Source organism: Tachypleus tridentatus, chromosome 10 (assembly GCF_004210375.1).
Source record: "Tachypleus tridentatus isolate NWPU-2018 chromosome 10, ASM421037v1, whole genome shotgun sequence".
Lineage (NCBI taxonomy): Eukaryota > Metazoa > Arthropoda > Merostomata > Xiphosura > Limulidae > Tachypleus > Tachypleus tridentatus.
This window is the reverse complement of record NC_134834.1, coordinates 14,697,082-14,722,069: the sequence shown is the minus strand read 5'-3', so window position 1 is coordinate 14,722,069 and position 24,988 is coordinate 14,697,082. Positions and strand designations below refer to the sequence as shown.

Genomic DNA, 24,988 nt, shown 5'->3' with positions numbered 1-24,988 from the left:
ACAATTAAAAGAATCTCTACTCTGCTTACCTGTTTTACATACAACTCACAGTAGTACAATTAAAAGAATCTCTACTCTGCTTACCTGTTTTATATACAACTCACAGTAACACAATTAAAAGAATCTCTACTCTGCTTACCTGTTTTATATACAACTGACAGTAATACAATTAAAAGAATCTCTACTCTGCTTACCTGTTTTACATACAACTGACAGTAATACAATTAAAAGAATCTCTACTCTGCTTACCTGTTTTATATACAACTCACAGTACAATTAAAAGAATCTCTACTCTGCTTACCTGTTTTATATACAACTGACAGTAATACAATTAAAAGAATCTCTACTCTGCTTACCTGTTTTATATACAACTGACAGTAATACAATTAAAAAAATCTCTACTCTGCTTACCTGTTTTATATACAACTGACAGTAAGTACAATTAAAAGAATCTCTACTCTGCTCACCTGTTTTACATACAACTGACAGTAATACAATTAAAAGAATCTCTACTCTGCTCACCTGTTTTATATACAACTGACAGTAATACAATTAAAAGAATCTCTACTCTGCTTACCTGTTTTACATACAACTCACAGTAGTACAATTAAAAGAATCTACTCTGCTTACCTGTTTTACATACAACTCACAGTAATACAATTAAAAGAATCTACTCTGCTTACCTGTTTTACATACAACTCACAGAAATACAATTAAAAGAATCTCTACTCTGCTTACCTGTTTTACATACAACTCACAGTAATACAATTAAAATAATCTCTACTCTGCTTACCTGTTTTATCTTGATTAATTAAGTGATATGTAGTTTACACTACTGTAAAAATAACCATTCTGATAGATACTTTGAAAGATCAATGGATATGGACATACCTCCATAACCAGGGTCACAATGACACTCAAGTTTTCTATAATGCTGGGGAGACACATAGCTCAAAGAGTCAGTTGTGATGCTAATGGCATGGATTTTGTCTAAAATAACTCTGTCCACACATTCTCCATGATCACAGTGGTTTTTAGTGCACCTGTCTTCTGTAACCTGAAAACAGTTTGTTTACAAAGTGTTTTAATGTAATCATCAAAACCCTTACATTGAAGCTGTTTGTTCTTAACGTTGGTTATGGTTTATATGCTTCTTTTGCAATTCAAGTTTCTTTCAAATATACAAGAAAAAATTCTTAAAGAAATCTAACAAATATATTAAAAAAAAGTATACACTAGTATCTGAATTTGTTTAGCAGGTACAGTACATAGCCAGTTCTATTAGCTATTTGTGCACCAAATTGCTTCTGGATTCAAGGATTTACTGATTAAAAGACCTCTAATGAAACATACAGCAATACTTCAATCAATCCAATAATTACCACTGGAGTTCTCTGTATCATTTTACTCAGAAAATGAGGGACTTTACCAAAGTTTTCTGGTCACTTATTTAAACTTAAAAGCAACTCAATTCATGAACCAAGAACTACTGAACAGTGGTGTGATAGTTGAGTATAAATTTATTGAAGTCTGTATCCAATATGAGTAACTCAATAATAAAAAAGTCCTATAAATATACTGTAACCGTATTCCTCAGAATACAAAAGTTAAGTACTAAACCCTTTATACTATTCTTGTAAATAAATTGTATTGATTTGAAAGTCCGATATTTCTGACATACACTATCATAAAAGCAGTCAATATGCTATGCCAAGTTTACTAGACTCGCTAAATTTTATCCTAAGAAAAGAAGAAGTCAATGCACTGTATCTGTAGAGACAATGTTGTTGTTTTTTAATCTTACCTTTACAACCATGAGACCAATGGTTGATTCAAATGATTCCTTCTGTTCTTTCAATTTCTTCAAAACTGTGTTTGGTGAATAAAATCCTTGAATACCCTTTTTTATTGCAAACAAGACGTCTAGATCCTGTCGTGTGCTTCTGCGACTTCTGACAGACTCATCAGAGGATGGTTGCATGCTGATAATTGTCACATCTTGGATTCGAACATTTAAAATGTTTCTTACTGCCCTAAGAAAACCCTTCTTGTAGGTGAGAAGGAAATCTTCAGGAGTGACATCATCTAGACTGATACCTATACTGTTCTTCACTGCCTCTTCCATCACCACGGAGACGTCTACCAATGCAGTCGCATATGTATTAAACTTTCCATCGCTGACACTTACAGAAATATTGTAGCTTCCTGAATCCAAGCCTTCATAAGCAACCAACGTGCCATCTTCAGGATCGATCTTAAACAAATGTTTGTGGGGCGACACAATATCGTAGATCAACTTGTCATATGGATCACTGTCCGTGGCATGGACTCGCCCCATGACACCTCCAGGAAATTCATCTAGATAAGAGCTCACAGAAACTTTCAAAGAGTTTACCACTGGAGGGAACTGGCTTTCTTCAATGATGTGAATCACAACCCACGTGTCGCTGCTCTGCGGTGGTATGCCTCCATCTGAAACCCTGATGTGGAGAAGGTATTCATTCTTAAACTTATGGTTAAACAAAGTGGCTGTCCGTAAAGAAGCATCTTGCTGGACCAGCCGGAAAGACTTGTCCTCATTTCCAGAGACAATGTCAAATGTAAAAGGGGTTGTATTTGGAGAGGAATCAGCATCAGTGACCGAAAATTTCAGAATGGTAAATCCACGCTGTTTTCCTTCCTAATGGATAGTGTATAAAATAACTAATTTTAAAAGGAATAAAACAATAATTGAATTTTAATAGAAAATAAATATATTAGTACATTCTTTGAGATTCACAACCCGCTCAATTGGTAAAACAAATCATATGACAAATAAAACGAAAATAAGCCAGTTTCCTACATTGAAGATAAATAAAATCAAGTTGTTGCTAATCCCAAAATAACTTCACCAAAGCTTTTTTCATTCTAAAGAAAGAACTCAGCCCCAAATCTATAGCAGAACATAAAACAAGCTTGGAAAACAGCTCTGCATACAGGCAACACCACCTTAAGAAGAAAGTAAATATTATGGAACAGATTTCTACTTACCTGCTTCTACTTAATTTACAAATTACCTTTACAATAGATGTGCAATGAGAACACGTGTATTAACAACACATATCCATCATTAGTAGTTCACAACAAATAACAGAACAACGTATCAGCACGTACGTACACATAAGCAGACAATTAGTCCTTATTGCACCACATCACATTAATTCTCCAAAGAGCAGTACATTTTTAATTAATTGTTACAGTTTTCAGTATTCTTACAAACCACAGCTACTGTCTCAGCCTTCTGGTAATTCATAGGTACTGCCTACTTAATAAACATGCTGTAACAGCAACCACAATAACATGAAAATTTTTCTCGCTGCATAACAAGCTAATTTAACACACAGAACACCTATACTTACCACTGTTTCCAATTTATCAAGCTGGTTAAAGAAGCAAAGAGGGAAAAAAAATGTTTATAAAACACATTGTTTGATACAGGCAATATTTACAGTGATGAGACTACAGTTTAAAATATTAAATTTTAAAAGGTGACATCATTTAATGGTCATAGGAAAAGGAAATTAGATAAATTCTCAATTCAGCTATATCTATTTTCTGTTTCACTCTATAAACTTTAAAACAATAAACAAATTTAATCATACAATTATATACATATATATGAGTAAAAAAAATTATAAAATCATTTGGTATGTAATAGATTGTATTGTTTAACCATATATCAGAATGTTTAAGTTCACATGGTTCAACATGACCTGGTGGTTAGAGCACTGAACGCAAACTATTAATCATAGGTTTGAATCCCAACACTGAACAAGCTGGCCCTTCTGGCTGTGGGGGTTATAATTTAACCATCAATTCCACAAGTCATTGGAAAAATTAGCCAAACGATTGGCTACAGGTAGTATTGACAAACTGCTCTCCATCTAATCTGCCACTTCTAAACTAGAAACAAATAATGCATCTAGTCTTCATGTAGCTTTGTGAACAATACAACAAATAAACAAGCTTACAAAAAATATAAGTTTACTTGCAAATTATAATGTAAAACACAAAGAAAACATTAACTCATTTGTCTATCAGTTGCAACCTGTTTCTTATAATGGAAAGTTTGCTTTATTGGCACGTATACGAAATTCTTGTTTTCTCTTCATGATTAGTGTCATTCATGAAACCAGATGAATTTTTAGCACTTGAAATAAGGTAGAAATGTGTAATATGCAACATTAACAAATGAAGGTTACACCAGCTAAAAGAGCTTTGATTTTTCTAATTTTACGCTAAGAGAGGAACAGATAGACGTGTAAATTATTCATTCAGGAGAGGTGATTTTAAGCAGTTTTTTTTTTAAATAAGCACAAAGCTGTACAAAGGCCATTTGCACTATGTTCAACAAAGGGACTAAAGCTCAAATTTAAAATTATAAGCCTTCTTAAGTCAACATTTCAACCTTCTAAGAGAGGTTGAAACATTGTTCTGTATTTTATTTTAATTAAAGTGCTGATATCCATAGCAGATGTCTTGAGAATACACCTTCAAGCTTACTGTTGAACTAGAAAAGGACAGATTTTTAAAATAGTTTTAATTCTACTGACTTCTTAAGCATTAGAGGTTCAATACTTCATCACGATTTAACAGACATGTGCTAGTACAGCACATTATGAACCTGAGTTATCCTAAGTGAACCAGTAAAAATATCTTCATCTGTAAATTTGATGATAAAGAAATAAAGTTCAATTGAATCAAACAACACGTACACTCAAAAACATTTAGAACATTTCACATTTTTTGTGAATAAAACACTAAAAAAAACCATTTTCTATACAACACAATATTAACATTGCATTACAAGGTTCACCATAATGAAAATCTAGCTTTATAAGTATGATATTTATTGTACGAAATCACACGAACAATGGGTATAGCTTGTCAACTTAATTTGGTAAGTATGATACTTATTGTATGAAATTACCTGACTATATATATATATATATATATATATATATAGTTATAGCTTGCCAACTTAGTTTTGTAAATATGATATGTACCCTATGAATTTACCTGAACAATGGCTGTATAGTTTGCTTGAGAGAAGACAGGTGGGTTATCATTGACATCAGAGACCTCAATGTTAACCAGAACAATCGCAGACAAGGAAGGAGTTCCACTGTCCTTACATTCCACTTCCAAAACGTAAGTAGAAACCTTAAGAAATGTGTGAGGAAAGACACTTATAGTACAAGAGAATTTATCACACAGCAACCTAATATGATATTTGTTCTACCCTGTGTGAAATGTTATTTTTATGATAATTCAATAGATGTTAAAAGATAAAGGTTAAAAATAAAGTTTCAGCACAAAATTCTTTGTAAATAAGCTCTCACCGACTCCCTGTCCAGTGGGGAAGCCAAAATAATATAACCATCTTCCTTATTCATTTTGAATTGTCCATGTTTGTCACCTCCAGTGATAAAAAAGGACAATCTGGAGTTTGGAAAGCTGTCAATATCGCTAGCTTTAACCTGTGGAGATAGCACGATTAAGAAATATTCAGTATGGAAGTTAACAGAATTTTATAAAAAAAAACACTAAATACACACATGTAAGAAGCACCAAATTAATGCAATATCTGTGCAAATTATTTTTACTTTTTAAATTTATTTACTTGATTTAGACACAAAAACAATAATCGTACCTCAACCTTCTGTACCATGCCCTCATCCTGTATTTCCCTAATCATACAAATAAAACATTCACACAAGTTTTGTATCACCTTAAAGAAATACAGTAACGACATCTATATAGATAAAGACAAAAGGCGTGTTTATTTGCACCCTTACTCCATCTAGTGGGCCAATCTCAAACAACACATGTATCTAAACACTACAACCTATGGAGAATGTCCTAAGGGTGTCAAAATTGAACTTAACCCTATTTCTATTTTGTAAATCTAGTTGGTTAATCACTCCCAGCCTACTGAGTCAATCTCAAACAACCTTGGCAGGTTGATATTTTAGACAATGTTGAATATTCTGAGGAGATCCAAAGTGTGAAAGTTGTTGGATTATTTCTTATACAACCATGTTTTTCTCACAGTCATTGAGATGCAGGGTGTTCAAGGGTGGAATCACCTCAAAATTTTTATTTGTTGGTAGATGGAAAACAAACTACAAATATTGTTCATGAAGAAGTTTTATTATAACTTTCAGATAAAGTTTATAATGAGGTTATTACTTTGTAACACATGATTGTTGTTAAACTCATAATGTTTTAATCAAGTTTCAATATTCTGCATCACTTGTAAGGTATTTCACAAGGTAGTGAATAAATATTAACCACTATAATGATACATGGTTCCTAAAAGAAATTATATTGGATCATCTTTTCTTTCATATGTGAATGAACGAAAAATTTGTTAAATGCCTTTAGGAAAAACATTTTTAATGATTTTCAACAGGAAACCTTCTATATAGATGAGCCATAGGAACACTACACCATATTAATGAATACAGAAATTAAACAAGCTACTTTAAAAACTGAAATCTCTTTCCATGTTCTTTCACAAACATTAATTTCTATACATTTTCTGACATATCTTAGGTAAAAAATACGTTTTTTTTTGTATTTATTTACATTTATTACTATAATACAATGCAAAACTGTCAGGATAGGAGAATATTTTGTCTTTTTGTTTCCATTTTAGAGACTAATTCTTACATGCCATTAGAGAATATAAATTCCAACGCTATGGTAATGCTTCACTGATTCCTGTTAACAATTAACTAATCCAAGGTGAGAACACTTATCATTCTTTAGAATTCCCATATACTTGTATCAAGGGTATGTCATAAGGATTCCTCTTGAAAGAATCATACTGATGAAACTGAGAGCCTGAAGTAACTATCATGGTACCAGATACAGTGTCTTAACTATATAGTAATAAGCTTGCAAGGACCTAGCATATTGTACCAGTATATGCTATCAATTTAATAGCACTCCACAAATAAATCTTGATAAAGACAGTGTTTAACACTATATATTAAGTTTTGTTGTCATGCCACAGTCCATGAAACATACAGAATTGTCAGTAGGGCAGAGGGTTTACATAAAAGATTTATGTGATGCTGGTTGGACACTCCAACAAATTACTGCAGACTCGAAATGTTCCCCAAACACTGTCAAGTATACCCCAGATCATGAGACTGAGACTGGTGAATTTGAAATAGGAAAAGGAAGAGGTAGAACACCTTAACTCAATGATACTGATGTTAAGTATTTTTGTTTATGTAGCCTTCAGAACAGAAGGAAGACAGCTACTGATCTTAAGCACGAGATAAACAACAAGGTGCCAAATTATAGCAAAGTGTCCAGATCTACACTATTAAGAAGACCCAATGAGAATGGAATATTTGGTGATGTAGCAGTTAAAAAAAAAACTTTACTTTCACCTCCAAATATTACCAGGACACTGAAATTTACTAAAAACTGGACTGTTGATTATTGTAAAAGGGTGTTATGGACAGATGAATCTAAGTTTGGAACTTATGGTTCAATTCTTAGGTTGTGTACCCAGTAAAAGAGACACACCTAAATGTATAGCACCTACTATGAAGCATGGGGGAGGTAGTGTTAGGGTTTGAGGATGCTTTTATTTTGCTGAGGCGAGAGAAGATATTTATAAAATCAATGGATACTGATCCATCATGGTATACCCAGTGGTTTGTGTATTATCAGTAAAGTTTTCTACTACCAAGAAGATAAATGACCCAAAAAACTCATCCAATCCATGCAGAAATTACTTAACTGAGAAAACAAGCTGCTGGAGTCATTCAAATGATACAATGGTCTTGCAGAGCCTCAAACTCAACCCAGCTGGGTAAGTCTGAGATTTGATAGACCAAAACTTGACAAATCAAAAGTTACTTCTACAGAAACTTTATGGGAGTGTATCAGAGACATTTGGAGTAAAATCCCAAAGGACACTTTTATTAAATATGTTACAACAATACCTGAAACACTGAAGACTCAAAGAGAATGGAATATTTGGTCATGTAGCAGTTTTAAAACCTTTACTTTGATCTTCAAATATTGTTGATATGTCAATATTTACTAAATTGTACAACAGCTGCATTGTTGATCATTGTAAAAGGATGTTATGGACAGATAAGACCAAGCTAAAAATATATGGTTCAAAGTATAGGTTGTACGTCCAGTGAAAGAAAGGTGAAATATATAGCATAGCACCTATCGCAAAGCAAGAGAGCAGCCACATGATGGTTTTGGAACGTTTTTCTGCTGAAATGATAGGAGATATTTACCAAATAAATGGAGTGATAAACCAGCATTAAGATATTGATCCATCATGGTATATCCAGTGGTTTATTTGTTATTAGTGGTTTCTCTGCCAAGAAGATAATGACCCCAAAACTCATCCAGTATGTACAGAAATGACTTAACTAAGAAAGAAGCTGCTGGAGTCATTCAAATGATGCAATAACCTCCACAGAGCCCCAGTCTCAACCCAACTGAGTAAATCTGATGTAATAAATCAAAACTTCTTCCAAAAAAAAGTTTATGAAAGTGTATTACAAACATTTGGGGTAAAGTCTCAAAGGACACTTTGATTAAATATGTTTCAGTAAAGCCCAAAAGACTATCTGCAGTTACTAAAACAAAAGAGGGACAAACAACATATTAACTGTTTGTTGAACTTAAACAATGAGTCTCTGTTGTATTAAATATGAAAATCATTGAAATTCAGACATTTCTCCTATGATTTACCTTCCATTGTTCTTTGAAAGTAGCCTGAAGTCTAATTTTCGACTTTGTCCTAACAATTGTTTACAGTTCTGCATGTTTCAAAGAATATACAAGAGAACGGATGCCTAGCCTCATCTTAGAAAGCAAGATGGTTTTCAATTACGAGACAAAATCACAGTGTTATTTACACATCAAAAAACCAAAAACCTACTTAATTACTTTCTTAAAACATTTACTAGAATGGCGAACTTCTGGTCAAACCTGTATAATTTTATCCCCTGGAGATGCATCTTCAGGAATAACAACTCTGTAAGATGGCTGGTTGAAAACTGGGGGATTGTCATTAGCATCAATAACAGATATGTTCACTGTGGCATGGTTATTAAGTGGTGGAGTTCCTCCATCTTTGGCTTCAATGGTTAGGAAATAATCTTTTATGTCTTCGTAATCTAAACTTTTTGCAACAGAAATGACACCTACAAAACAAAAACTAATGAAGAGTAACCACAAATGTTTTTATTTCTAGAACTAAAAACAAACAGTAAACATTAAGAGTAAATTCTATATACAGCATCTAAACCAACATAATTTCCTACAACTGATTTCATGCATTTGTTACTAATCACATAATAACTTTCAAGTTTGTGCACTGAAATTAAAGTTTACTCACAAAAATCAACAAACATTTAAGTGGTAAACTGTGTCCCCCAATGTTTTCATCCAGTGTTTTATACATCAGTAATGCTTGCTTGTTTTAGAATGCTGAATTTGTTTGTTAGAGACTTACGACAGTGGCATGTATATTTATTAATTTTTCAATAGAAACAAACTGCAATAAACAGAACAATGACTGAATAAATTTCTCTCTATGCAGTTTTAAGGTAACTAATTATTCTCTTTACTATTTTTATCTTTTGTTGTTAAGTATAAATAAGATGGCTGATGAACAAAATACATTTGTTCTCTCATGTCTCTCACCTGACTTTGGATGAATGGTAAACCTGCCAAAATCATTTCCACTGACAATAGAATAAGTGATCTCTGCATTCACTCCAGTGTCCTTGCTTCTTGCGAGAACACGGAGAAGTTCTGTACCAGCTTCGTCACTCTCCGAGACATTAGCATGATAGAAGTTACTAGCAAACTCTGGTGGATTATCATTAATGTCTTGAACCCTAACCAGAATGGTAGCAATGGAAGAGAGCTGTGGAGTACCGTGGTCGTTACACTGTACCGTCAAGTTGTAAAATGCTACCTTCTCACGATCTAAAGGTCTGTGGAGGCGGACAATGCCGGTCTGATTATTAATGGTGAAGTTCCCATTTACAGAATCAACAAGGGAGTAACTAATCTTACGATTTACTCCTGTAAGCAAGATAGAAAATTTGTGGGTTAAGATAACACGTACATTTAAGTCTTAGTAAATCTGTCACAAACAATACTATATGCATATGCTTAGGAGGTACTGTTATATTTTCAGTTAATTTATGACACCTTAGGTGTTATTTAAAATAACTTCACATATACATAAATTCCACGTATGATGAGTTGACAAGCCTGACAAAAAAACATAAAGTTGTACGCGTGTGTGTGTATACATGTTGTTGTTTGTTATTAAGCACAAAGCCACACAAAGGGCTATCCATGCTCTGCCCACCACAGGTATCAAAACACAGTGTATAGCAGTATAGGTCCACTGACATACCACTGTGCCACTGGGGAGCCACTGAATTTTTATATCGTAGAGAAGTTTTCAGCTCCCGTCATGAAAAGTCAAACACTGTGATACAATTAAACCAAATTTAAAAAATAAAAACCTGTGCCAAACAAATGGTAAATAATAAAGACATGTTTGAGGTAAAAATTTGTTCCTTTATTTTTAATTTCAAAAGAATCGTGTAATGTTTACTATGATATACAAATATTTATACAATATATGGATAGAAAAGACTAAAGCATCTAAAACTACAGAAACTTGTAAAACTAGTTTGGTGTAACTATCCAATAAATAATAATATTTACCCAAGTCTTTATCTGTAGCATGGACTTTAGTGATCAACGTTCCAACTTTAGAATCCTCGGGGACTGTTACAGTGTAAACACTTGATGTAAATTCTGGAGGGTTATCGTTGACATCACTGAGAAGTATTTCGACAACACTAGTGCATTCCCACTCAGGTTTGTCTTTATCTTGAACGTGAGCCACAAGATGGTAACGAGGCTGGCGTTCTCTGTCCAGTGGCTTTTCTGTCCTCAAAAATCCTGTTTGGTATCAAGGTTTATTTTTGATATAAACTATAAATACTAAAACTGCTTATTACTTTTTGAAATGGTATGAACATCAGCAGTTACCCAAAATTTTAATATTTAATCTCCTAAATATCATTTTATAATTGTTTAGAATCTTCTTTCTTTAATCCAGAAAAGAATAAACTTAACAAGGCAGCTGAAATAAGGCATGTATAACTTATCCTTTATTATATTTTCCTTTAAAAATAGTTTAATCACTAAAATAAATAAATGTTTAATAATTATTTAACTGTTCATTTCACACATAAAACACTCTATCTCTGAACCTTTATGGATCAACTTTTTCAACATATCTAAGATATTATAAATGAACAGCACTAAAGAAAAATTTTTAAACACCATACCTAGAAATAAGCATTAACATCCACATAAAGTCTACGATTAACTGTTTGTTAACTTTAGTATGTTCACGTATAACACTGTTAAGTAGATATGAATAATTTACAAAGCATACAAACAACAGTGCATAAACTCAGAACTTAAACAATACTGAGTGGTGGTTCAAAATCTGTGATGTTCACACTTCATCTCAGGAAGACACAAACGCTTTTTATGGAGTGTGGAAACCTTTTAAAAACGTTAAAAGAAGAATTCCAATTCTACACTTCAAAATTGGAATGCAGTATCCACAACTTAAATATCATAAACAATCTTGAATTAATAATCTTGTTAACTTGTTGACAACATAAGCCACTCTTTAATATTCCTTTCAATGAGTTACATGCATCAGAAATACATTCTTGGCTGAAAAATCTTATTAGGGTTAAGTGTAGGAACCACAGACTTACAGCATCTGTATCAATATACAATCTGAAGAAATTGGCTGGTGGTCAGAACAACTCAAAATAGAAACTTCCAACTCAAAAATAGGTTTTTATTTCTTTTCCATCTGACATAACAACAGGTGAACAAGATGTTAAAAGAATGAATGTTGGATTAATAACACACCCCCTACTGGACTGATGTGAAAGTCATCAGCTCCCTCTCCAGTCAAGTAATAATGGAGTCGAGCATTCCTTTTCTCGTCCTTATCTGTTGCTTCTACAGTCAAGATGTAAGTTTTGGGTTCAATACTTTCCGATACAAGTTCTGTGTATTTTGACTGTAAAAAGAAAATGTAATCATTTCTTTCACACAAAATTTATTTACGTAATCAAAAGAAAATGTTATCTCTCTTTTATTTCTACAAATTTTAACTGACTGTATTATCTGAATGAATTGCTCGATGAATGTTTTGTCTGAGTATCACTGATTGTATGTTTCACTGAATTACTTTATTTGTTACCACTGAAATAATGACAGGCAATTAAAATATCTCCAGTATTAATACTGAAATGCTATTTCAAAAACTGCATATCTATAACAATGATTCATTAAGTTAGGCTTAGTAAAACCAAAGATGATCAGTCTTAAGAAACGTTCCATGAGAAAACACTTAAGCTTTTATTACTATGTCTTCATAACTTCTAAAATACCTCAAACTAAAATCACAACTGGCTTTTGTGAGTGACATAATTACCTTCTTAGCAATAGTTAAGACATACTTTTGATGTGGTTTTATTATATCTTGAAGTAACTTCAATTATCTGTACCATAATGTGAACAAGTTAGCAGCATTATAAGTTCTTTGAAGACTAAAGTAATTATCAAAATTAATCTTTGAAATATATTTACAATGAAATGACAAATATGCTGCTTACAAAGATGTCCATTATATCCAAAAGCAATGAAGGCTTAGTATATAGATTACATGCCATACACAACATGAAATTTGTTATGTAGAATACAAGGAATACACAACATGAAACTTGATACAGAGGTTATACAGAATACATAGCATGGAGCTTGATATGTATTATACAGAATACACAGCATGAAAAAAGCTTATTACATTCTTGCTAATGGGTTTACTGAAAACCTGTCCTGAAAAAGTAACAATCCAGTGTTTCGAACTTTTACCAAAACTAACTATATCTGTTTAATAGAGAAGCATATTGGAAAACAAATGAATCATGACAAAATAATTTTAATGTATTGCTTTTAAATGTCAAAAGCAGAAGAACAAAACTGACAGACCCAACTATGTTGACAAAAAAAATCACATTAGATTGTAGATCTTTTTAAAATATAATTTATAAATGTTCTCAATTTGATATTAATAAAACATAATTTAGAGACAAAATGTATGTAGTTTATTGTGATTTTTATGACTATTAGTATGCTTATAATAAAAAATGTTGAAGCTAAAATAAAAACAAGAGCCCCTTTCAACAGGTGTACCCATCTTTAACAGTAAAGACCAATATATTTTTAATAACAAATTGTGGTAATTTTATTGAAAACTTTGATACTAAATAGACAACACTATTGCATAGGGTAAAACCAAATATTGCTGAACTTATCAAAGAATTACATCCTGTAAAAATTAAGAACTATTACACATACATACATTTTTTTATGTACCCATAAACACAAGTTCCCTGTTCATTCTTTAGAATATATTCACAGTGAATACAAATATATATCAAACAAATCATATAATTATACAATATTTTCTATAAGGCATTTTCAAACAATAAATTAGCCCTCTTTTGAAGATATATACATTAGAAGTTCAAAATTTCTCACAAACAACATATGATAAAAAAGTATTTTGACAGAGCTACTAGGGTCTAAGTCTCTCTGGTGAATAGCTTAGGAAAGATTTGGAGAAAATTCTCTACTAAACTAGCATAAATCAAAAACATTTGCTCTAGGATAAAGATATTAAAGATGAGATAAACATGTAGTCTCAATGGATGTTGCACTATCCAGTGAAATGTGACCTGATCCAACAGAAGCTGGATATCTGAAATCTGATGTAAGACCAGAACTAGCATTTATCCCCTTTCTAAATAATATACTATTAAGTTTAGGTTTTGACAGTAACAACTTACCATGTAACAAATAGGAGGATTGTCATTAGCATCTAAAAGTTCAATAACTACTGTGGTGCTGGACACAAATCTTCCATCAGTCCCAACAACCTTTAGTTTGTATCTCGGTGTCTGTTCTCTGTCTAGGTGCTTGTTTACGTAGATCTCACCGTTTCTGCTGATACGAAGCTCGTCTCGTGGATTACCTTCGGTTATGTAAAACTGGATGGAATCACCAACATCACCATCTGGGTCGTCAATGTCTAACATAATGATAATAGTTCCTGCCAATGCATTTTCAAATATAGAGCTTTCATAGTAATCACGCCTAAAAACTGGAGGGTTATCATTGTAATCTTTTACTTCTATATGCACCATCGTTTGTGAAGAAAGTTGTGGGGAACCACTATCGCGAACAATAACAGAGAAGTTGTACCAGGGCGTTTTTTCCCGGTCCAGAAGTGACTTGACGGTAATCCAACCCTCGACAGGATCCAGATTAAAGACTTTAGCAACATCCTCTGTGTCTGGACCAAATGAATACACAACTTTAGCATTAGTTGCGATATCAAGATCATATGCTGCCAATCTTGTTACCGTATAGTCTTCCTCTACATTCTCTGCAACTGTGACTTGGAATGAACTGGACTGAAACATCGGAGCATTGTCATTTTCATCCATCAGAATAATGCTAATGTCAGCGTATGATGCTAAATGGTGCTGGGAACTTGATTCCACCCTGAGTGTCAGATTGTAAGTGTCTCTTTCTTCTCTATCTAGTTCTGCAACTTGCATGATGTGTCCCTGGTTATCAATGCTGAAGCCTGACAAATAAAGCTGAGCCCCTGAATCTTTGTTAATAGGAGCAAAAGAGTAGAGAACTTCTTCAGGGTATGTTACACTTAGACTTGCAACTATTGTACCAATTTCGGAATTTTCATTGAGAAAGAATTCATAACAGAGCTTGTCAAACCTAGGAGCCTTTTGGTTTGGGCCTTTAACATGGATACTGACTGGAACTTCAGTTTGTAATGGTGGAAATCCTCTGTCTTTAACTCGGACAAAAAACTGATATACAGTATTTTCTGGAAAAAAAAGAAGAAAAGAGAAACATATTAAGTAATAAGTCAAACTCAGCAACTTCAAATCTTTCTATTATCCCATTAATATTATATACTACATGGCCAAAAGCATGTGGACATGCCTTCTAATTAGTGGGTTTGGCTATTTCAGCCACACCCATTGCTAACAGATGCATAAAATCAAGCATACAGCCATACAAGCCCATAGACAAACATTGGAAGTAGAATGGATCATACTGAAGAGCTCAGTGACTTTCAACGTGGCACTGTCATAAGATGCCACCTTTCTAACAAGTCAGTTCATAAAAGTTCTGCCTTGCTAGGACTGCCCCAGTCAACTGTAAGTGCTGTTATTGTGAAGTGGAAACATCTAGGAGCAACAACAGCTCAGCCATGAAGCAGTAGGCTACACAAGCTCACAGAACAGGACTGCCAAGTGCTAAAGCTCATAGTGCAGAAAAATTGTCTGTCTATAGTTACAACACTTACTTCCGAGTTCCAAACTGCCTCTGAAAGCAACATTGACACAAGAACTGTTTGTTGGGAGCTTCTTGAAAGTGGTTTCCATGGCTGAGCAGCTGTACACAAACCTGAGATCATCATGCACAATGCCAATCTTTGGCTGGAGTGGTGTTGAGCACACTGCCGTTGGACTCTGGAGCAGTGGAAACACATTCTCTGGAATGATGAATCATGCTTCACTATCTGGCAGTCTGATGAACAAATCTGGGATTGGCGAATTAAATGCCAGGAGAATGCTACCTACCTGAATGCATAGTGCCAACTGTAAAGTTTTGTGGAGGAGGCATAATGGTATGGGGCTGTTTTTCATGGTTTGGGCTAGACTCTTTAGTTCCAGTGAAGGGAAATCTTAATGTTACAGCATAAAATGACATTCCTGAGAATTGTATGCTTCCAACTTTGTGGTAACAGTTTGGGGAAGGCCCTTTTTTTGTTTGAGCATGAAAATGCCCCCATGCACAAAGAAAGGTCCATAAAGACATGGTTTGCCAAGATTGATGTGGAAGAAATTGACTGGCCTGCACAGACCTCTGACCTCAGCCCCATCAAACACCTATAGGATGAATTGGAATACTAACTGCGAGCCAGGCTTTCTTGCCCGACCTCACTAATGCTCTTGTGGCTGAATAGAAGCAAACCTCTGCAGCCATGTTCGAAAATCTAATGAAAAGCCTTCCCAGAAGAGTGGAGGCATCAAAGGGGGGACCAACTCCATATTGATGTCCATAGTTTTGGAATGAGATGTTCAACAAACACATATGGGTGTGATGATCAGATGTTCACATACGTTTAGCCATGTAGTGTATCTCCACATCACCTTAAGAAATAAATAAGTGTTAAAACACAGTTTGATTTGCACAGATGATATATTACACACACACCACAACTACTACTTTAGCATAACATATCAGTCTAGTGTATCCCAACCCGGCTGGTATGGGTATTAAAACAAAGTAGAAAACAATGTTTCGACCTCTTTTAACCTGAAGATGACCTAAGAAGGTCAAAATGTAATTCTCTACTTTATTTTAATAAAAGTTTCAATACCAACACCAGCTATTTAAGATACATTTTTTACATCAAGTGAGTTTCTCATTATCATAAATTACATCAGTCTATTATCTTAATATGTCTATATATTGATATTACAAAATGCATAAACCTTATACCATAACACCTGGACATCAATACTACAAATTACACTAGCCTAGCACTTTATTATGTGCCTGTACTTAAACTATGTAACACACCAACCTGGTACCACAACATCTGTAAGTGGTACTAAAAATACACTAACCTAGTCCCTTAGCAGAACTTTTAAGGTAGATTTCTCCTTGATCATGAGCAATGTGAAACATTTTTTGAATTTCCGAACCGTTTCTTTCATATATACTGTACTCCAAAGATGCCGCGTCTGCCAAGTCCAAATCCAATGCATGTACCTAGAAGTTACAATATTTTATATTTTTAATATCTTGAGAATTCACAATTACATTATGTTATATTGCAATTAAATAATGGAGTGAAAATATGATAATATGTGGCCTGACACTGAACTGTAGCTTTACAAAACACATACAGTGAAAACATAGACATGATTCTTTTTAGTTGGGTTCTTCTAATTTTCTTGGTGAGAATGTTCCCACTCCCACATTTGGCATCACTGAGTAACTGCAACTATTAATTAAGGTGGATAAACTGAAGCAAGTTTTCGGTGAAGAATCTTGCTTAAGAACACAATGGCTAAGCTCAGATGATATTCAAACCTAGAACCCTGTCAATTACAAATCCAAATAATTAATCAGTAGTAGAAGTAACTCTTCAAAATGGAAACTTTATTTAAAAGTAGTTTAACACTATGTAGTACACTGAGAGATCAATATGCTTTAACTCAAACTGCTAATATATCACCGTTAAGCCTAAAAACATGAATTTCTTTCATTGTTGAGGACAAGAATGTTTATAAACTACAACAATGACATTAAGATAGCAGGAAACTGATAAGTTAACTGGAAGTGTTAACTCAGTGGTAAACTCTCACTTTCTGTTAAGCTTTTTCTTATTGTTATTTTGAGTCAATTACTGAGGTACAATGTATAGTTTATTTAGATTTATCAGATGTGTCTAGACACTTCATAAAAATAACACTCTTGACACAAGTTATAGCACATGATCAAATCACTAAAAGCTTCAAACAAGGTTTTAAATTCAGAACAAGACTGAATACAATAATTTTTAGCTGTCAGAAGGAACGTACACAAGTGCATACATTTGTTTTGTTAAGCACAAATGTTTTTTTAGTTTGTAGCATTATAAGCCTTCAGGCTAGGGGAGGTAATGACAGGAAGTTTTACATCTCTCAAAACATGCTGAGTACACATTTTATTGTGTTTTCGTTGTTTTTTTGTTATCCCTCTTTAAAGGTTTTGTTAATTAGCACTGATGTTTATTCATGCAACATAAAGGCGGAATAAAACGAATCGTTTGATAAATATTTTTTTTACTTGTGTATTGAAGAACAAGTACAGATAATATTATGTAATAAACACCCATATCTAATCTCACACCTTCCATCACAAAAATAATTCAAAATTTTTTTAGCCTTACTCGTTTATTCTACACAAGTCAAATTAACTCTGCTACATTTTAGAATCTGGTTAGTAAGGTACATAAAAGTTCTATATTTCTCAATAAATTGATATATAAATTTATTAAATATGAAATCTATATTATTTTAAAGATTAATTGTCAATTCATGTCATTAAATACAGCTTTCATACAGGGTTTTGAAACCTATAGAAAAAAGAAAATATATTCAATTAAGAAGGGGATACCCAAGATGCAAAGAGGAGTCAAAGGTATAACATATATATAAGAGAATATTTTATAAATGATTAGAAGTTATTGAATTAGGAAACGGTGAACCATAAACAGGAATTCCACCAGAAGCTTAAGAAATATTTCTTCATATAATGGCCATTAATCTCAAACATCTAAAACAACCAGAAAGTAAAACAGCAAACTTTACAAGAAATAAATAGTAACATCTTGATAAAGAACAGTAAACAACACTAAAATAAAAGAAGGAAAAAAACATCATACATGGGTTTCAAACACAGCTTTTAAGTATCTGTTAGACTATTTATTCTCTCAAATAAATGAATAAATATATATAAATAGATAGAGGTGGGGAGGTAAGTTTGTTTTATGATTATTTCCACTTGGATACATAATTGCACACACTTCAAGATGTCTTAAAACAGAAATACATACAATGCTGTAGCCATCATTATAAAGTTATAAATAACGTGGCTGATATAGACCACCCACAGTGCAAAACATATGGTTGATATACAGTACAACCACGAAATTTTCTCATGTAACACATGAAAAGAAGTATTTGACATGTCCTCATATTTTAGAACATTATCAGTAATTTTATGTTCAGAGAAAACTGTTTTTAAAACTTTTATAAACCTGCTTACAAAAAAAAATCAACTGAATTTTCTTTTCACAGTTTTCTGAAAGTTTTTTTTCATATTTATTTTTATTTTTGTTGCTTTCACTAAATTTTTAATAATAAAATTTGTTACTTAATTAGTTTTAGTTTCTAGGGCTTGAAACTTCACTTTTTCTCTTATGTTCAAAAAATAAGTAGATTTACGTGTGATTTTAGAGAATTTCTAATTTTATACAAAATTTACATTTCATTGTTATACATACATTAACAACAAACTCTCACGCTTACCTTCAAAATTGTGGTGCCTACAGTCATGTTTGAATGTATGCTAACTTGATATTCTGCAACTAAAAACTGTGGTGTATTGTCATTCACGTCTGTAATGGTAAGCCTAACTGTGCTGTAACCAGCTCGTCCACCAACGTCAGTGGCCATTAGAGGAATCTCGTAGAGATCTTTCTTTTCTCTGTCAAAGGACATTTTTGTGATGATTTCTCCTGTTAATAAAAAAAATAAAACAAAAAAGATACTGTGTAACGACACGACTGAAGAAAGAAAAATATCTTACAATGGAACATTTTAAAACACTTTACTCGAGGAATTAAACATTTTATGACAACATTTGTAAATTAATCATTCTCATAAGCAGACATTATATAATCAAGTATATTACTATTGATGTAATAAAGCACTAATCTTGAATGAAGTACAATAAATATTGTTGAAAGAAAATTATTTGTACCTAATGAAGTGGACTGTGGAAAAATAGTAAACTAAAATATTAAAATATAAATATAATATAAAAATAATATAATAATATAATTTATATAATTTTATATAATATAAAAATTTTTATATTAAAAAAAATTTATATATATAATTTTATATAATTTAACACAATATAATATAATATAAAAATAGTAAACTAAAATATTAAAGTAATTTCAAAGAAAATGTTTTGAAAGTCTTCTGCTTTTCGTCTTCAAGACTTAAAGACGAAAGGCAGAAGAGTTTCAGAAAGTTGTTCATCTGCACTTGTGTCTCGACAACAGACAGTCGCCGTCCATTCAACAAAGGTATCAATGTGGTGGTTTTGGAGAAATTTTGGAAGATGCATCAAGTTCTTCATCAGACTCAAAACAGATGAAACAAATTATCATAAAAAATAAACATAAATAAATAGTGACTGAATCACCACCATGTATGTTACACCCTAGCCTGGTATTGGGCAAAAGCCTGCAATGTGGTTGACAAAATATTTCTTTATAGTCTTCCACTGTTGCTGCCGTGGTCACCTGGCCTGCTCTAAAGTCAAGAGGATAGTTTGCTGTTTGGCCACTTCCAAATAACAAGCAGGTTAATACAAGAAAAAATAACATTTAATAAAAATACAGTGTTCAAATACTCTGTTCCTAATCAAATTTCATCATGATGGATACAGGAGAGATAATGAAATATTATTATATACTCTACTTTCACTTCATAGTTCTTATTAATAATTAAAAAAATCTAAACAACTTAACTGCACAGTAATTCCAAACAATGTCTTGAAAGTAGTTGAAGTAGTAAAAAGCCTGGAACAATGGTCTTTGTTACAAAGTGTGATTAATCTCTTCTAGACAAACTGTTCACAAGTAAACAAACTCAACTACATCACTGATCACACACATATACACTACCTCTGTTACAACACTGTTCACAAGTAAACAACCTCAACCACATCACTGATCACACACATATACACTACCCCTGTTACAACACTGTTCACAAGTAAACAACCTCAACCACATCACTGATCACACACATATACTACCCCTGTTACAACACTGTTCACAAGTAAACAACCTCAACCACACCACTGTTCACACACATATACTACCCCTGTTACAACACTGTTCACAAGTAAACAACCTCTACTACATCACTGTTCACACACATATACTACCCCTACTACACCATTGTTCTCACACATACACTCCCCCTACTACACCATTGTTCTCACACATACACTCCCCCTACTACACCATTGTTCTCACACATACACTCCCCCTACTACACCATTGTTCACAAGTAAACTATTTCTGCTCGTTACACTAAACCAAACTGCTTCTCTTACACTGTTACCACAAAGTATCTGTTGTTACAGAACTGGTACAAAGTCAAATATCTCTATTACGCTTACTTTCAGATATAAACTTTCTTTGTTACACTACTTCAGACATAGAAACTTCTTTTGTACAACTGTCCACAAGTAAACAGGTGATATTACTGTTCATGTTAAAATTACACATACAATTTTACTGCTCAAAAACCTCAGTAATGCCATTATTTTTAGGTAAAACATAAACCAGTGATCTATAAAAAGACAGTTTTCACCAGTGCACTGTGAGATCTGGCTTGCTCTGTGAACTTCACTTCCTTTGTACGCATTTAATAACACTGGTAAAACAGAACATGCTGATTTTGTGTTACGTTACCTGTAACGGGATCTATGCTGAATGTTTTCAAATATTCTTCACTCTGTATGTAGTATCTAACAACACCATATACTCCTCTGTCTTTGTCTGTGGCAGTCACAGTTGTTACCACGGAGCCATGTGGTAAGTTCTCTTCTAAGGCAACTTCATACTTAGTTCGACTAAATACGGGCGTGTGTCTGTTAGCACTCTGTATGTCTACCGTAACCCTAGCATAGCTGGAGTACACTCCGTCCGTTACAGAGATGTTCAAAACATAGGAGGGCTGTGTCCAGAACTGATGAGCATTGAGAAGTGACACCACACCTAGAAAGAATAAGTCATGAACAGAAAAAGTCAGTCATTTTCTCTTTGGACATCCTGAAAAAGTCAAATAATAAATTAAGATATCATGTGGAATGACTGTATTATTTTTGTGAAAATTACTGCAAAAACAACATATTCTCAGTTTAAACAGTAACAAATGTTTGAGGCAAAAAAACAGGAAAAACAAAATTCATCTTCAAAATTTAACATCCTGTACTTATGTTCTTCAAGAATAAAAACCTGATGTATAAGCCTGAAATTTACCACTGATATCTTACTCTTTGACAGTAGAAGATCTGGCACAAAAGGGTAGTTATGTATGCAATATAAAAGTGTACCAGTGTTTAATTATTTCGTGAAAAAAATACTGCCTACCTTATATTACTGGTTAAATAATATGATATTTCAATAATCAGTTTTCATTATAAAGGATTGAACAAAGTAAAATTCTTAGCATCATGAACACATAACATAAATGATGGTTTATTATAACTGATTAATATAAAGTTAAGTTCTTGAGTTTCCTTGTCATGTAGTATAAGTTTTTTTTTATTATTATTATTATAGCCAGTTCAATAAAAGATAAATTCTCGTGTTTTATGGCCAAAGAGTGTGCAATATTTTATTGCGAAAGGGTTATTAGTGTTAACTTATAAATTATATGCGATGGTCATGAATACAAAGATTTATGTTGTTGTTACCTGGTTGACATAAAATTTAACATTATCCAAAGATTAAACAGAATAAAGATCCATACACACATCAGCACAACTTCTAATAAAACATAAAAAAAGTAAAAAGATGGGTAAGAAATGTTTGCAGGGAAAAAAAAATTAACAGGTTTCAAAAATTACAGTTTGGAAATTTAATATGGAAGATTTGACACTTCAATCAAGTAGAGATAAACACACATTAATTTTAAAATTCCTGTTATCATGTATAAAGAAACAAAACCATTACAGAAAAGGATAAACAAATAAAATACCATTACTTTTGTGGGAAAAAATTATTCTGGCATTTTTAACTTTTACTGGGGAAATTGTCAATAATTCTTCACTCAGACATCTATGAAATGTTCAATATTTTGTAGAAACAGTTTGTTATGGGTTTGTTGGAGTTTTAATTCATAAATTTATTACTCAAGGTTTTTGGCCACCAACTTGGAGAATGCGAAATTTTTAAACCAAAGACTAACAGTATCAAAAACATGAAGCAGATTATTTTACAGTAGGTGTCTGTGATCTGCTGGTGACAAATTATAAAAATAAACAAACAGCACACAAATCACTTGTTTTAAAATAATATACTAAAAATGAGTGAAAGGTATGTTAAAAAATTATTTACACTATAGGATATTACAGTTGTATCTAAAATTGTAAATAATTACATTTTTTTTGCTAAAAGTCCACGCTGACAGGTTCAGTTACTTTAGAACCCAACTGATAAAACAAATTATTTTTACTATATATCTGTTGTTACAATACAGCTGTGAAACACAATATATAAATCACCCATCAAGGCTAATCATTCAAATTCCAGCTAACTACACATTTCTTTCACTAACTAACTTTTTTTATCCTCCTGAACTTGCTGTATCTGCACGTAGATATAATATGCCACAATAAAATTTAGAACTATCTCACCCTCTAGTAGCAACAATATCAAACACAAAACCAGAAAAGTTTGGAAGCTTTGAATAACATGATGTTAACAATAATAATAAAGCCTAGTACAACAATCAAACTGCATACACAGCATACAACTTGTCATAACTATTACTTCTAGAATAATTAACATTTAACACTCTTCTTATGAAAATTAACTAATAATTAAATATTAGTTTACTAAATAAACTAACTAATAACTCTTATGTTTAACAGTCTTGTATAATTAATAGATAATTTCTGTAACTTACCTTATCTGGGACTTAAGATAATTTACATTACTATAAAGGCAATGTTTCTAATATCACAAATATAACAAATCACCCAAGTCCATACAATAACAAGTTTGCCTTAAATACAGAATAGGTGCCACTATGAAAATGTGGTAAATAACTTCTTCAAATTAAAATATCATAACCACTTTAATATTAGCAAGTTTTAGAAGTTATAATAGCATTATAAACCACTTACGTTTTTATACATTAAAGATAAATAATACTGACCCGTTGTGTTGTTGATTGTAAAAGCCTGATGATCGTTGCCATCAACAATAGAATATGCTAGCTTTGGTTGGTCTGTGATGTCAGGATCAGATGCAACCACCATGATGACAAACTGACCACGTTCAGCATGTTCACTAAGAACACATTTATAAGACGGGTTTCCAAACGATGGAGGGTTGTCATTCATATCAGAAACTGTAACCCAGACATTTGCTGTGGAGCTTAGAGATGGTGATCCTCCATCTGTTGCCATAACAACAAAGTGATGCATAGGCTGAGTTTCATGGTCAAGAGAATGTTTGATAAAAACTATGCCTTCTGTAGGATCAATATGGAAATAAGCGGTACCATTTCCTAGGATGCTATATTGTATATCCTGATTAGGTCCTGTGTCTCTGTCAGTTGCATAAACCTTTAGGACTGATGTTCCAAAGGGAGTAGCTTCCGAGATTGTTCCATTGTAGGTTGGTTGACTAAACATGGGAGTATTGTCATTCACATCTTCAACCTGGATATCCACTAAAACATCCGTGTAATCTCCAGATACAGAATCGGTGGCTCGTAGGGTGATGTGGTGTTGCTGACGAATCTCAAAGTCAAGTTCCTCCACCACAAAGACTACACCTATCGCATTAATAAAAAAAATCTCATTGATGCAAGAAAAATTAAAATATCTTGGCCTGGTTGTAAAATAATAATTACTCTAAATAATTTGAAAACGATTATTTATTTTTTGTTTTCTATTAAGTTATGCTTGACTTCGAAAATGATAAAAGAAAACATTAATACTTTCTGCTCAAAAAGAAAAACTAAAACATTAATCAAACTGAAATCACGTGCAAAAAATTGTTTTCTAGCACGATTTGAATGAAAATTCATCTCAAAAACAAAGGAAACCGTACAAGTTTCCAATAACAAAATAAAAAACTAAGTCATTGTTGAAACTATCAAAAACAAAAAACTAAACTTATAACAATACCAAAAACTTGAAC

The 24,988-nt window shown here is 32.7% G+C and overlaps 1 protein-coding gene across 7 annotated transcripts in view; it reads right to left on the bottom strand.

The window, feature by feature from the left end:
* LOC143228768 (fat-like cadherin-related tumor suppressor homolog) overlaps positions 1-24,988 on the bottom strand; it is a 218,393-nt gene that overhangs the window by 22,538 nt on the left and 170,867 nt on the right. For all 7 annotated transcript variants that reach the window (XM_076460102.1, XM_076460098.1, XM_076460097.1 and 4 more), the window contains 13 exons: positions 23,997-24,620; positions 21,524-21,829; positions 19,335-19,543; positions 16,884-17,028; positions 14,004-15,067; positions 12,016-12,169; positions 10,780-11,019; positions 9,736-10,122; positions 9,019-9,233; positions 5,382-5,519; positions 5,059-5,202; positions 1,805-2,680; positions 892-1,057 (listed from right to left, as the gene is read on the bottom strand). In XM_076460102.1, coding sequence (XP_076316217.1) covers positions 892-1,057; positions 1,805-2,680; positions 5,059-5,202; positions 5,382-5,519; positions 9,019-9,233; positions 9,736-10,122; positions 10,780-11,019; positions 12,016-12,169; positions 14,004-15,067; positions 16,884-17,028; positions 19,335-19,543; positions 21,524-21,829; positions 23,997-24,620 — 4,668 coding nt within the window. The remainder of the gene's footprint in view (positions 1-891; positions 1,058-1,804; positions 2,681-5,058; positions 5,203-5,381; positions 5,520-9,018; positions 9,234-9,735; positions 10,123-10,779; positions 11,020-12,015; positions 12,170-14,003; positions 15,068-16,883; positions 17,029-19,334; positions 19,544-21,523; positions 21,830-23,996; positions 24,621-24,988) is intronic.